This window comes from Neolamprologus multifasciatus, chromosome 2 (assembly GCF_963576455.1).
Source record: "Neolamprologus multifasciatus chromosome 2, fNeoMul1.2, whole genome shotgun sequence".
In the NCBI taxonomy this organism is placed as follows: domain Eukaryota; kingdom Metazoa; phylum Chordata; class Actinopteri; order Cichliformes; family Cichlidae; genus Neolamprologus; species Neolamprologus multifasciatus.
This window is the reverse complement of record NC_140440.1, coordinates 7,938,552-7,952,598: the sequence shown is the minus strand read 5'-3', so window position 1 is coordinate 7,952,598 and position 14,047 is coordinate 7,938,552. Positions and strand designations below refer to the sequence as shown.

Sequence of the window (14,047 nt, the reverse complement as noted above, 5' to 3'; positions counted from 1 at the left end):
CGTCTGTTCAGGTTACACCAGGGCAACATACGGGGGTGGACACAGTAAAAGCTGCAGCACAGCAATAACAGCTACCCTTTCCTCCACAGTGTTTTGTTTCTGTTACACTATTTTTGTTTCACTTTTTAGAATGTAAGGCATTTATTTGAGTTCCATGAAGTGCTACCCTCCCTCCCCCCAACAATGTTTATTTTAAAATTTATGCCAGATGTCTTGTGAGGTCTTTTTTTTTAACTGAAGTTTCTTGAACATTTGAAAATGGAGTAGGGTGGGGGTGTATTTCTTAAAAAAATGGAACCTAACTATTTAAAACAATGACAAACCACCAAAGTTTTCTACTTTTCCATGAAATTACAACAAAACAAAGACCAAAAAAGCCACATTTGTTTTAGGAGTTTTACAGTTTGACAGTTTAAATATTCACTGGAGTTTATAAGCATCATCTCAGTGGTCTGACTGTTCTTGAACAAGGAAATATAAGTCTAAAATTTATGTAAAGCCTTCTTGGTTCTAGGTTTCGACCATAATGTTTCCCTCACAATGTGGACATATTGCACACATAGTTAACCATGCAAAGCCATTTCCATGTCATCTTTAACCTGCTTATTAATTATTGTATCTGAACCTGATGTATTTTTTTACGCAACACACAAAAACTTTCTTTTATGTTATTACTCATGTTATATGAAGACTAATTTTGTTAGTGAATGTACTGTAAGCATTCAAAAGATAGATGATGGCAAAAACAAATCATTTTTTCCACATTTTTATTGCCAGTCATTTACCTCTTATACAACATAGTGATGTCTGTAATGGGAAAACATTTAATCATTATTTATTTCATTTATTTAATAATATAATTATTATGCTATGCTAAATGGCTCAGAGTACCAAGAAGGATTACCAAAATCACTTTCTATTTAAAACACAAATTTTTATTCATCATCAGCTACGTAGCAAATTTAGCAGATGACTTTATTCTGACCCTCAACTCTAAACCCCATTAAATATGTAAATCTTTAAACGGAAGTCAAGGAAAAGGCTAAGCATTTCTTCCAAAGTATTTTTTAATCAATTTTTTATATGAATTATTCACAAATATGCCAATATGCTAAAAGCCAAACAATACTTTTGAAGAGTCGAAAAATCTGCTTTTACACAAAGAATGATTTCATAACATTAAACACATAACATGTATCGCAACAACATGTAAGTCTGCTTTTAATAATGATTTTTATGCAAATTAAGTAAAAAATCAACAATGTAAAATAGTGTATGACTTCTTTTCTGGCCCTGAACTCCAAGTCCACTTAATATGTAAATGTTTAACAACAACTCAAGAAAAAAAAGTTATTCTAATACCAGCTTTAATCACACAGAACAACAGCTATGCTGAAACAGAGTAATTTTTACTTCAACGCTAAATATTTTTACTTCATATAAATCTTATTATATGTCACAGTTCTAATTATTTGTGATGTTGGCTCTAGATAAATAAAACAGGAAGTGAAATTGATGATCAGAGTTTACTTCTTAGAAAACCATGCAGTTCAAAGTTCAGTTAACTGATGACTGTAAATTGGCCGTAAGTCTACATGGTTGTCTGTCTCCCTGTTAGCGCTATGATATTCTGCGAGCTTGTCAACTGTGATAGCTTGTAGGGCCCCAGTTACCCGAGTCAGGAAAGCAAATATGAACGTGGACAGATGGAAGATTTGGCTGATGGAAAATAAAATGCAGTGGACGAAATGTAAAAATACCTCTTACCACTGACTTCTTTTGTGGCCCTCGGGTCCAAAACTCTTGCCTTCCATTTGTAAATTAAATTGTAATTAATTTGTAATTTATTAATTTTGAACTTTTAAAACAATAATGATAATAGTCGGAAAATTTCAATGATCTTAAATGCTATTAATTTACATTTTAAATTACATTTTGAGTAAGATGTGACACAGGAAATATGCAAGATTTAGCCAAAATGAACAACAATTTGTTTTTTCATGTTAACCAGTCCAAAACTCTTTTTTTATCAGTTCTGGGCAAAAACAAAACTCTTTGGAACAGATGAATATGGTAGGTTACAATCATCAGGATTTGGCTTCAAAGACAATACTTAGGGTAATTAATTGCTCATTTTCTCCAATATTAGAAGCATTTTGTGTCAGAGTGATGCTGAAAAACTATTTCATGGATTTGTTACTTCCAGGCTGGATTATTGCTATTTTTCTTTACCCTACAATATAAAGGACATCGAGGCTACTGTCATTGTGATTTGGTGCCATATGAATAAAACTGAATTGAAATGAACTTGTGTGGGTGTTTTTTATGATGACAGAGCCAAAAATCTGGAATATTGTCTATTAATAAACTTAAGAACCCCAGTCCAAACCTTTAGTTAACACTGTAAGTCATGTTGATCTTATTTCTCACAAATATAATTTTGTGCTGCGAAACAGCCATCGTCATTCCATGATCCTTTATCAGATGAAACATATTCTCCACAGTCCTGGGTTTTGAAGTCATTAGGCTGTCCAGGCTGCCAGTATCTGATGAATAAGGTAAGAGAGAGTAATCATTTTCTCCACTTTGTCGCTATAAGAAACAAATTCACTCCTACATTGTGATTGTTTGGTGCCTCAGTTTGTCTTTTTAATTTAACTCTCATTTGCAAAAGTAGAAATAATACTGTGCACTTCTGCAATCATCCTTTCCCTACATTTCTTGTTGCTGAATTGTTGGATAGATATTAAAGTTTTTGGCAGAGACTGATCTTTGTACAGTAAAGTTGTACATAAAAGTTTGATAAATTAACCTTACATTTAGAAAATGTGTAAAGTTAGATCCTTTTTGTTCAGGTTTGTGTATTTAAACTCACTCTATGGTAATAGGGGTCCCATCCACCCAGGTCCAAACCCCCTCTGTAAGTGTGTCAGTGAGGCCAATCCAAGCATTTTGCCTCTCGCTCTTGTCCAGTAATTCGTTGACAAAAAGCTGTTAGAGTCGCACAAACAAAAGACTGATGACATTACTGTCAGGGGGTGATCTTGATCTAAATTGGAATATATAATAAATGGACTGGTACAGACAATTTCTACACATTTCAGTTTTGTAAAAAAAAATTTGAATGACCCGTAGAGCCACGATGACAGTCATTTGTCTTTGGGATAGAGTCCCATGTCTCCAACAAGATGGATTATAACAGCATTAATGATCCTTTAAGTTTTCGTTTTAGCTCCATCACCTAATGGAGTTCTTGCAACACTGCAGTCATCTTTAACTGTACATGCAAACCTTAGCAACCCAGTACAAAGCCAGTAAAAATTCTTGCAATCACTGGCAAAGTTTAGCGATTCTAAATCTGCCTTTGTTTATTACCTGTTCCTCAGCGCTGTCTATGACAAGTAGATCTGCACCTTCAGCGATGCAGGCTTTTCTGCTTTCCGTCCAGTTTTTCTTCAAGGTTGAGACAAAATAACAGCTTATGTCGAACCTTCTCCAGTGGGCCTGACAAGGAATGCCTGCAAATTCATCACATGGAAAAATATCCAAAAGATGAAGAATACCACAATGGAGATAATTTTAGTAAATTTAAGCTGTAACATAGGAAGCATACCGCTTAGTTTAGTGGTCATTCTTTTGACTTTCGATTGTAACTCTTCTCTAGCTGTAGTCAAACGACTGTAGTTGGTTTGTAATTGTTCCTTTTCCTTCCTCAAAGTATTATACCTGGTTTGAAGTTGCTCTTTGTCTTTCCGCAGGGTGTTATAGCTCTGGTCAGTTTGATGTTTGTTTCTATTCAGAGTATTGTAGCTTCTTTGTAACTGGTCTTTCTCCCTCTTTAACACAGTGTAATTACCTTCTAGCTCGACTTCTTTTACTCTCAGTGCAGTAAAAAGAATGCTTAATCCATCCTTTTCTCTTTGGAGGTTATTGTAGCTGATTTGTAGCTCCTCTGCAGTTGCTGTCAGATTATTGTGATTAGTCTGTAAGCCCTCAAGCTTCCTCTGCATGTCAGTGTAGTTTGTCTCGAATTGATCTCTCTCTTGTTTTAAGTTGATGAAATTTGTTTGTAACCAGTCCTTCTCATTTTTCACATTGCTGAAATTGGCCTCCAGCTCATCTCGTTTAGTAATCAAATAACTGCAATAGCGCTGCAGCTCATCTTTGTCTTTTGTGAGGTTGCTTAGTATGATCTTTAACTGTCTTGTCTCCTTACTCAAAGCATCATAACTGATCTCCAGTCTGTCCCTCTCTGCAGTCAGGTTGTCATTATCATTTTGGAGTTTCTCCTTATCTTGAGTGAGTGTATTGTGATATGACTGTGTTTGGTCTCCTGATGTAGGATGGATGATCTCATCTGTGAAATTTAAAAAATAAAAATAATACTTTGCCGGATTCAATTGATTATCATGAACTGGATGTAAAAGCAACAAAAAAGGGGGTTATTTTTATTGAATAAAAATAAACAACTTACAGAATATAAATTGACTTATGTTACTGCACAACAGGACAGCACACAGTAATCCGAGGCTCACAGTGACACATCTGAGGATCTGGTTTCTTCTGCGAAAATTCACTGTTTTGTAAATAAGAAAACAGACATTTTTCAAATTAAACTACAAACAAATATATCATTAGACAAGTAAGATTGGTTAAAAAAGTCTTTAGAGACTTTAACTTAAGTTTTAGAATTTTTGAATCCATTTAAAAATCTTTAAAACCTGCTTTACTGTGTAATTATGTATTACTGAGCATAGACCAGCATGATATTGGTCCTTTTTTGAATTAAACATGAAATGTATTATTCAATAAAGTGTTCTCAAACCAAAGGCGTCTTAAGCAATGAAATACACACACACACAAAAGTGTGACATTATTCAGTTTGAAATTTAAGCTGAAAAACAGGTTTGCATTTTATTTTGTTTACCCACTAGTTTTGTCTGCGTGTTTTGGGGGTGATACTGTACCTTGAGTAATGAGATTGCCGTCCATATATAATAAGGTGTCATCAATTTCCATTGTATCCATTAATGTTCTGGATTTTTTTCTGTTCAGGTAAGACCTTTGTAGGTTTTCATTAAAAAGAGACATTGGAAATGAAAAACAGTTTCAGAAGTGCTGATTTTCCACTAAACTATACTAACATTCATAAACATTTTTTAATGTTATATAGAAAGTTCACATTCAATTATCTAAACATTAAATAGTTTTTAAACCTGCACTTACCTCGCACTTAGCTAAATAAGCACAATAACAGTGAATTCAAAAAAGATTCTGCCACTGACCAATACAAAAATGAATGTTAACTCAGTATTATTTATTGTAGTGAAAAAAGGATGTTCCACATCATAAAGCACTTGACATAAACTGATTGGTTGAAAAGGAAACTATGCAAAATCCACTGTATGTCTACATTCCCACATTCAAGGTACTTCCCACTCAGACTTAATAGAAATAGCTAAGGTTAAATACCACGAAGTAGTGATTGGGATCTTTTCTCTTTGACTGACCTGATTGTTTTTAGACTTCCACCTTCTGTGATTTCTGTTCCCTTTTCCCACAGATTAAGTTCTCACAGAGGTTACACTGAGAGTGTGAATGTGCTGAGAAACAAGAAATAAATAGAAATGGAAAACTGCTCACATATTTTGTCCACATTTCCCATCAATATTATGTGACAGAGACATATATACAGGAACTCAGGGCAAAGTTGTACATATTTATAAGTAAGGGATCAAAGAAAACTGTATGGTAAATTCTGGGTTAGCTTGCTAGGTTTTTTAGCTAGCTTGCTAGTATTACAGTAATAAGTAGATATTTTATTATATATACATAGTATTTTCACTCTCCTAGTTTAACATTAGTACAGTGGCTAATTACACCTTAAAGTTAAGTTGGTTTACAAATTTAAAAACTCATTTTTAATCCAAATTTGTGCTGGTTTAATTCTATCAAGCATAGAATTAAATCAAAAACCATTGTTTTAATAAATTTAAATTTTAAAAATGTCATTTTAGTCAGAGAGCTTTGCATAAGTGTTGATTAACCTTTACAGAAATTTTAAAAAATATTATTGTAATTTCCTGTACTGAGCAGCAGTGGCAGCACAAACCTTACATTGGGTGGTCTATGTTCTGGACAAAGACCACTGATGCTGTGCCTGGAATCTGCTGCAGCCACTCTTCTAGTTTCAGGATTACAGCTCCTAATGCCTAATGGTCCTATTACCACTGGGACTACTTTGGACTTTACTTTCCACATCTGCACTATTTTCCATTACTCCTTCTTCCTGATGTTGCTTTCCACTTACATTACCACATCACCCTATCTTTGTAATGTATTTGTGGCTTCCCTGGATGGAACTGCTGATTCTGGACTTGCAAGATTCTGGTTTCTCACCTGCAAGATTTGCCTGCTTTGCTCCATGGAGATCACCGTTCACAGCCAGACTAAATTCTGCTTGTCGGTACGGTCAGCAGCCTGACTCTGGTAAACACCTCACTTAGGTTTCTTACCTGCCCGTCACCACTACCTCCAAGCTAACCTAACAGCTTGTCAGAATCAGAAAAGCAGATGAATGAAACAGCCTTCAATACACCACTCAGCCACTACTAATATCTGGTTATGCCATTCATAGCAAACACTGTTTAAAGGCGTCATAAACAATATCTTAAGAGCTTCTCCTGTCTGTCTCGTTCTCTATTTTTTATTCTTCTTTAAGGACCTCAAGGAGCACTCCATAAATGCATGGCAGATACTGATACTGTTTTGGCAACATTGGTGAGAATTGGCAGGTGAAGACAGATTCCACATCAGATGAAACATACAGTGGGGCAAAAAAGTATTTAGTCAGCCACCGATTGTGCAAGTTCCCCCACTTAAAATGATGACAGAGGTCAGTAATTTGCACCAGAGGTACACTTCAACTGTGAGAGACAGAATGTGAAAAAAAAAATCCATGAATTCACATGGTAGGATTTGTAAAGAATTTATTCGTAAATCAGGGTGGAAAATAAGTATTTGGTCACCTCAAACAAGGAAAATCCCTGGCTCTCACAGACCTGTAACGTCTTCTGTAAGAAGCTTTTCTGTCCCCCACTCGTTACCTGTATGAATGGCACCTGTTTGACCTCATCATCTGTATAAAAGACACCTGTCCACAGCCTCAACCAGTCAGACTCCAAACTCCGCCATGGCCAAGACCAAAGAGCTTTCGAAGGACACCAGGAAAAGAATTGTAGACCTGCACCAGACTGGGAAGAGTGAATCTACAATAGGCAAGCAGCTTGGTGTGAAAAAATCAACTGTGGGAGCAATCATCAGAAAATGGAAGACATACAAGACCACTGATAATCTCCCTCGATCTGGGGCTCCACGCAAGATCTCATCCCGTGGGGTCAAAATGATCATGAGAACGGTGAGCAAAGATCCCAGAACCACACGGGGGGACCTGGTGAATGACCTGCAGAGAGCTGGGACCAAAGTAACAAAGGTCACCATCAGTAACACACTACAACGGCAGGGAATCAAATCCCGCAGTGCCAGACGTGTTCCGCTGCTGAAGCCAGTGCATGTCCAGGCCCGTCTGAAGTTTGCCAGAGAGCACATGGATGATACAGCAGAGGATTGGGAGAATGTCATGTGGTCAGATGAAACCAAAGTAGAACTTTTTGGTATAAACTCAACTCGTCGTGTTTGGAGGAAGAAGAATACTGAGTTGCATCCCAAGAACACCATACCTACTGTGAAGCATGGGGGTGGAAACATCATGCTATGGGGCTGTTTTTCTGCCAAGGGGACAGGACGACTGATCCGTGTTAAGGACAGAATGAATGGGGCCAAGTATCGTGAGATTTTGAGCCAAAACCTCCTTCCATCAGTGAGAACTTTGAAGATGAAACGAGGCTGGGTCTTCCAACATGACAATGATCCAAAACACACCGCCCGGGCAACAAAGGAGTGGCTCCGTAAGAAGCATTTGAAAGTCCTGGAGTGGCCTAGCCAGTCTCCAGACCTCAACCCCATAGAAAATCTGTGGCGGGAGTTGAAAGTCCGTGTTGCTTGGCGACAGCCCCAAAACATCACTGCTCTTGAGAAGATCTGCATGGAGGAATGGGCCAAAATACCAGCTACTGTGTGTGCAAACCTGGTAAAGACCTATAGTAAACGTTTGACCTCTGTTATTGCCAACAAAGGTTATGTTACAAAGTATTGAGTTGTATTTTTGTTATTGACCAAATACTTATTTTCCACCCTGATTTACGAATAAATTCTTTACAAATCCTACCATGTGAATTCATGGATTTTTTTTTCACATTCTGTCTCTCACAGTTGAAGTGTACCTCTGGTGCAAATTACTGACCTCTGTCATCATTTTAAGTGGGGGAACTTGCACAATCGGTGGCTGACTAAATACTTTTTTGCCCCACTGTATAACATATATAAAAACAAAGGTCGATCAAATGGATCAATACGGCAATGCCATGATGATCCATTTGGCAAAATAAATCCATTGGGTATCCTTGTTGGTCAACAATTCTGACGGCTAAAGAACCAAATGGGACAGGCAAAAAAAAAAAAAAGATGAAACATATTCTCCACATTACTGGTTTTGGAATTCATTGGGCTGTCCAGACTGTACCAGTGCCTGATCAACAAGGTAAGAAAGAAACCATCTTCTCCTCTTTAAGAAAACCTTCTGACCTCTGATTGGCTTTGTAACTTTCGGTTTGTCTTTTTTCATTTAAGCGTTATTTGCAATAGTAGAAACAGTACGAGTTCTGCTATCATCCGCCCCCATCACCACCTCTGCATGTTTTTAAATGCATCAAACAGGACATGAATTTTAATGCAGTGAAGTCTCTGTGGATGCAGTTGTGTAAGCTCTGAATTTGAAAGTGTATTCAATCACTTCTAGATCTGGTTCAACAAGATTTCCTGTTGCTGAATTTTTGGATCAATATTAAATAGATTTAGGCAGTTTAGTTTTACACAGGGTCTCTATCATCAAAATATAAGACTGATCCTTTGTGTCCCTATTTTCCACCTTCAAGCAGTTTTAGTTTAGGATGAATCATGGTTAATTTTATGTTAATAAAGAATTGAAAAAAGAAAAAATCATATGGAACAGTAAAGACAAGTTCTGCAAATTACACTCTAAAGTAAAGTTATAGCAGCGGTGATTACATGAGAACCTTTTTGTTTGTATTTGTACAAAATACAAACAAATACAAAATTTAAACTTTTTTAATTCAAATGGTGACTGGGTCCCATTGACCACTGTAAGACTGTCAGTGAGGCCAGTCCAGGCATTTTGCCTTTGACACCTCTCCAGTAATCCACTGACAAACAGCTGTTAGAGTTGCACAAACACAAGACCAGTTGATATAATTACTAAGACTTATATAAAAATTGACACATTTAACAGTGGGAGAGAGAGGGCACGGCAATTAGCCGTTGTAGAAGGTCCTGGGTTTGGAACCAGGGCTCTTCGCTGTGGAGTTTGTATGTTCTCCCTGTTTTTGCATGTGTTCTCTGTGTACTCTGGCTTCCTTCCGCAATTGAAACACATGCAATTGTTGTGGTTAGAACTAGTGATTATAAATTGCCCATAGATTTGAATGTGAATGGTTGTCTGTCTCTCTGTTTTTAGTCTTGTGTCAGACTGGTGACCTGTTGAGGGTGTACCCTGCCTCTCTTGAGTCCAGCCATCAGGTCAGAAAAGGGAACATGGCAGTTCAGGGGGGCAGCAAAGGGGAAACAACTCAGCAGTAGACACAGAGTAACTCTTGGATCTGGTCAGATGGTCAACGGCAGAGATGGAGCAACTCTGGGTCCTGACCGGGTGGCCAGTGATCGAGACACAGCAGCTCTGATAAGCAATTGATGGCTGAGGAAATGAGACTCCCTTGGATGCAAAATGAACAGCCAGCGGCTCAGCCTCACAAGGGACTAGCTTGAAGGCCAGTGATGGATTCACTCATGAGGCCAAGGAGGCAGCCAGTGATGACTGACTGCACCTTAGGAAGCTTGAAGGAGAGCGATGGAAGTGAATGAGACCCTCTGGAGGTCGCAAAGGAAGCTGACTCTTAGTGGGCTAGCGTTGGCTAAAGCCACTGGACACCTCTGGTTTGGCTAAAGGCTGGCATCGGGGGAGGTGACTGGACACTTCTGGTGGCTTGACGGGGGGATGACAACCGTAGTGGAGGCAGGACCCCCTCTGAAGACTAGCAACAAAAGAGATGGAACTCCTCTGGCTCAGGTCTCTCAGGTAGTGAGGGATTTATGGTGTCCGATTCTGCTGCTTCCTGCTATCCCAAATTCATAACAGTGGTGTCAAAATGACTACAATAAACTTGAACTTAATGTTTGTATGTCTGATAACTTACACAGTCTTTCTCCAAAAGATCTGAGCACAAAGAGAAAAAGATAAGGTTTCTTCAAAGGTAAGTGGAGAAATGCATACATTGCAGAACCCAGAAAAGACTGACGCATGCATGATCATCCACAGGTAAAGCATACTGTATATACACACACAGGATAGGAGAGAGATGAAGCAGAGAGTACAGAGAAATTGCAGGTTCACATAATGAGGACCATGACAACATCCATTGTTTATTTATAGTCACTGTGTGGTACTGGAGCCTTTTTTTGATGTAGGATCATAAATGCCAGCACAAAATTTAACTACAATCAATCTAAAGTGAGTAACTTCCTCCTACACCAACTTGAGCACTTTAGCAAAAAAATATATTTGTATTAAAATGCATACTGGTACTTAAACAGGAACAAAACTTTTTCTTTGTGACTTTTTTGACGTTGTGTTCTTATAAAATTCACACGCAATACTTTGAAATTAGACTTCATTTGCATGCTTTTTGAGTTTTAAGTTTCTTTCATTATCACAGCACATTTCTCATTCAAAGACCCTGATGCACAAAGTTCTTATTGAACAAGTCCCAAGTTTAATCTGAGAACAATGTCAATGCCTCATTAACAACAAGTCTTTTGCAGGCGATCTGCATTCTTCAACGTGAAGAAATTTGGTCCAGCTTCAGCCCAGATACAGCTCCAGTGGCAGCTGTTACAAACTGCTAAAAAAAAGATTTGGAGAAACGTGAGCACAAAAAAAGATGTGCCATTTGTCAAAAATTTTAATATGACAGAGACGGCTGTCAAGCTGATATGCCAGGAGTCCCAGCAGCTGATGTTTTGATTTTTCTCACTGCTGCATTAGACGTTGTCGGGAAAAGACAGGCTGTCAGGCCAGCTGTGCTGTTTTTATGTATTGATCCCTCTCTCCATGTGGAACACTTAGCTCTGTCTCTTTACTGTTGTAGGAAACAGAGTGCTGAGTATTTCTCTGACTCAGACTGAACTGATTGAACTCCTTCGCAGAAAAGCACTGAGTGCTGAATTAATACTTTGCTGAGGTTAACTTCAGGACTGTAGGTACATTCAGTAGATCGTGGATACATCACTTGCCATAACAGCATTTTATGTATATTATAATCATAATATTCATATAATAACTTAAATGCTTCTTTTATAATTATCAGATGGATTATATGTAGTTTTTTCCTGTTTTACCCCATAAAAGAAGCTTTTATTTATTTTTTAAACTATTTTTCTTATTCCATTTACATCCTTTAAATTGTTTGGTAAGCTGCCCAAGTTTGTATTAATCTACACTGATTTTATTTGGAATTCTGATAACCAGATGGAGCTCATGAGGAAATGTCCCAATATGCCATCAGCTCCCACCCCACATGCAATCCCAAGACAAACCTGGCAAGTTAAAAGATGAATGAAGGCACAGAAAGGTTGGCAAAATTAGTTATGTTTAATCTTCCAGAATCTATTATTTCCAATCTCCAAAATCAAATTAAAACCGGCTGCTGGATTTGGTGGCTCTTTCCTTTGTGAACTCAACAATGAATTACCCTGAGCCTGATTCTGTCAGAAGTTTCTTCCTGTTAAGAAAAAGTTTTCACTCTCAACGAGAGTGACCAAGTGATTTTCATAGGTAATGACTGTTGCTTTGAAGTGATGCTATATGAAGGCAGTTGTACTGCTCTGCATCAACTGCGGTCTGTAGATTCTGTAGTCAATAACAAAATATTAATTGAATTTGTTCAAAATCATGACTGTTTATAAATGTTTAGATATTTCTATGGTGTTTGGAGGACCATCAACATATCAAGATATATCAACTAACACAAAATCAGAAATCCATGCCTTTAATCCATGCTGCACTATGAACCAACTCAAGAAAGATTCATTACTTCAGCAATAAATTTTTACCTGGTCAAACTACGCTCATATTTAAACTCCTTGTAAAGAATTTTGGCTAAGACAGCAAAATCGTTGATGCATTTAGATTACAAACAAATCAAAAACACCACCATGTGCCAAAACACCCATAAAACACTGCCACATAAAAGCTCGGGGCCTATATGCTTGCAAACAGCAGCGGTGCAGCAGTCTGAAAGAGTAGGCAGCCAAGACCATATAGATCTTGGCAAACTGACAAATTAACTGTTCCCCATTGAGCGTGCTTTACAATCCTTCATGATCATAATTCTTAATCGTATCATTTACTCCACAAATTGAAATATTTTAACAGCCTCAATGAACTATAGCCTCGTGTCAGATCATTGCAGAACATTGCAAAAAAGAAATCAAAAGCAGAGCTTTTCTTATTGAAGAAGTCACTTGGATGAGTGACGAAACGTTTCTCCCACAAAAAACGCTACATTCAGATGAACAGATTCAACTTTTGGAGAGCTTTTCTTATGTTATCATTTATACTCAAGGACAGGTTCTAATATACACTGACCAGTAGCATTAATGTTTAACAGCAAACACTCAGCCGTGATTGATGGGGATGAATATGCGGCTATTGTAGCAGTTGTTAATCATCCATCATTTTTAAAAATGTGATTTATATGATTTAGCAGGTAAATTCCAAAGCAAAAATAGAACATATGCATTTGGGAAAGTTAGATTAAACCTTAGCAACGAAAAGAGAAACATATTTTTAAAAATATAACTTAAATGATTAATTGATTTTTAAAATAGTTGTGGTTGTGCTTGGCGCCAGGAAAAGCTGTAAAAAATGAAATGAAAGTAATAAAACAGAAAAGGGATGTGAGATATGCCCATGATTCTTCCCAGCCTTTTTTCCCTACACGGAATTCTTTTTTTAGAGATAGAAATTTTTTTTTCATCTTATCTTTCTTAAAGGCTCGTGTAAAACATCGTGCAAAAGCTTTGCACAAAGATTTTTATGAATGATCAGCCAAGGATACTGTAAGATTGTGCCTTTTTTGAAATCAAAGTAAAACAAAAAAGACATCACTAAGAATTTAGATGTGATCAATACTGTGAAAAGCATCTTTATCTCTTTTATGTAATATTTTCTTCTGTTATGCAGCTGTGTGCAGATAAACTCTGTCAACCTTGGGTAGCCTCATCTGTAGTGTCACATGTATGATTCGGCTTAATCAAGTTTACATGTTTGATTTTTCTCATGTGAACTTGCTTAATTTCGACTTCCTTTTATTCGACGTTTCAATCGGGTAACTTTTGTCCTGAACCCTGATGGACTACATAGTACGTAGTAGGGACCCAATCATTGTGCTTTAAAGCATAACCAGTAAAAGGCGAAAAAACTTTAATGTTGTCGACAGCAGTCACTGTACCCTCCAGTCAAACACCTCTAACTGTTTTTCAGTTACTTCAATATCTGAATCAGAAGTTAATGAGATGGACTTTGTTCTTCCAATCCTTTAACTTGGGGGTTGTCTCATTAAGAGAAAGAAAAACATAGTGGCAGATACATTGACACATGGCCCTTGTATATAAGTTATGCCTAGCTACAGTTGCACATCTATTATATTCCAATATTTCTGTTTTTTGTATTTTTGAAGCCTATATTATGCTTTCCAAATAGTCCACTGGGGTCCGACGGTGTCTTAGTGATGTAAAGTTTGTTATCATTTGCTGACTGGAAGGTCTGTGCAGACCTGCCTGTTGTTTTGTGTCC

The 14,047-nt window shown here is 37.3% G+C and overlaps 1 protein-coding gene across 2 annotated transcripts; it reads right to left on the bottom strand.

Moving 5' to 3' along the window:
• Nucleotides 1-1,552: 1,552 nt before the first annotated feature.
• Nucleotides 1,553-5,858, bottom strand: LOC146523926 (uncharacterized). Of its 2 annotated transcripts, XM_085172709.1 has the most exons (7): nucleotides 5,227-5,858; nucleotides 4,968-5,062; nucleotides 4,475-4,576; nucleotides 3,614-4,357; nucleotides 3,376-3,518; nucleotides 2,876-2,991; nucleotides 1,553-2,546 (listed from the first exon to the last, which is right to left on the bottom strand). In XM_085172709.1, the coding sequence occupies exons 2-7, from the start codon at nucleotides 5,026-5,028 to the stop codon at nucleotides 2,420-2,422; spliced, it is 1,293 nt and encodes a 430-aa protein (XP_085028835.1). In that variant the 5' UTR covers nucleotides 5,029-5,062; nucleotides 5,227-5,858; the 3' UTR covers nucleotides 1,553-2,419. The 2 variants fall into 2 exon arrangements, with proteins under 2 accessions (XP_085028835.1, XP_085028828.1); XM_085172702.1 differs by lacking the exon at nucleotides 5,227-5,858 and having other exon boundaries at nucleotides 4,968-5,215.
• Between the last annotated feature and the right edge of the window lie 8,189 nt (nucleotides 5,859-14,047).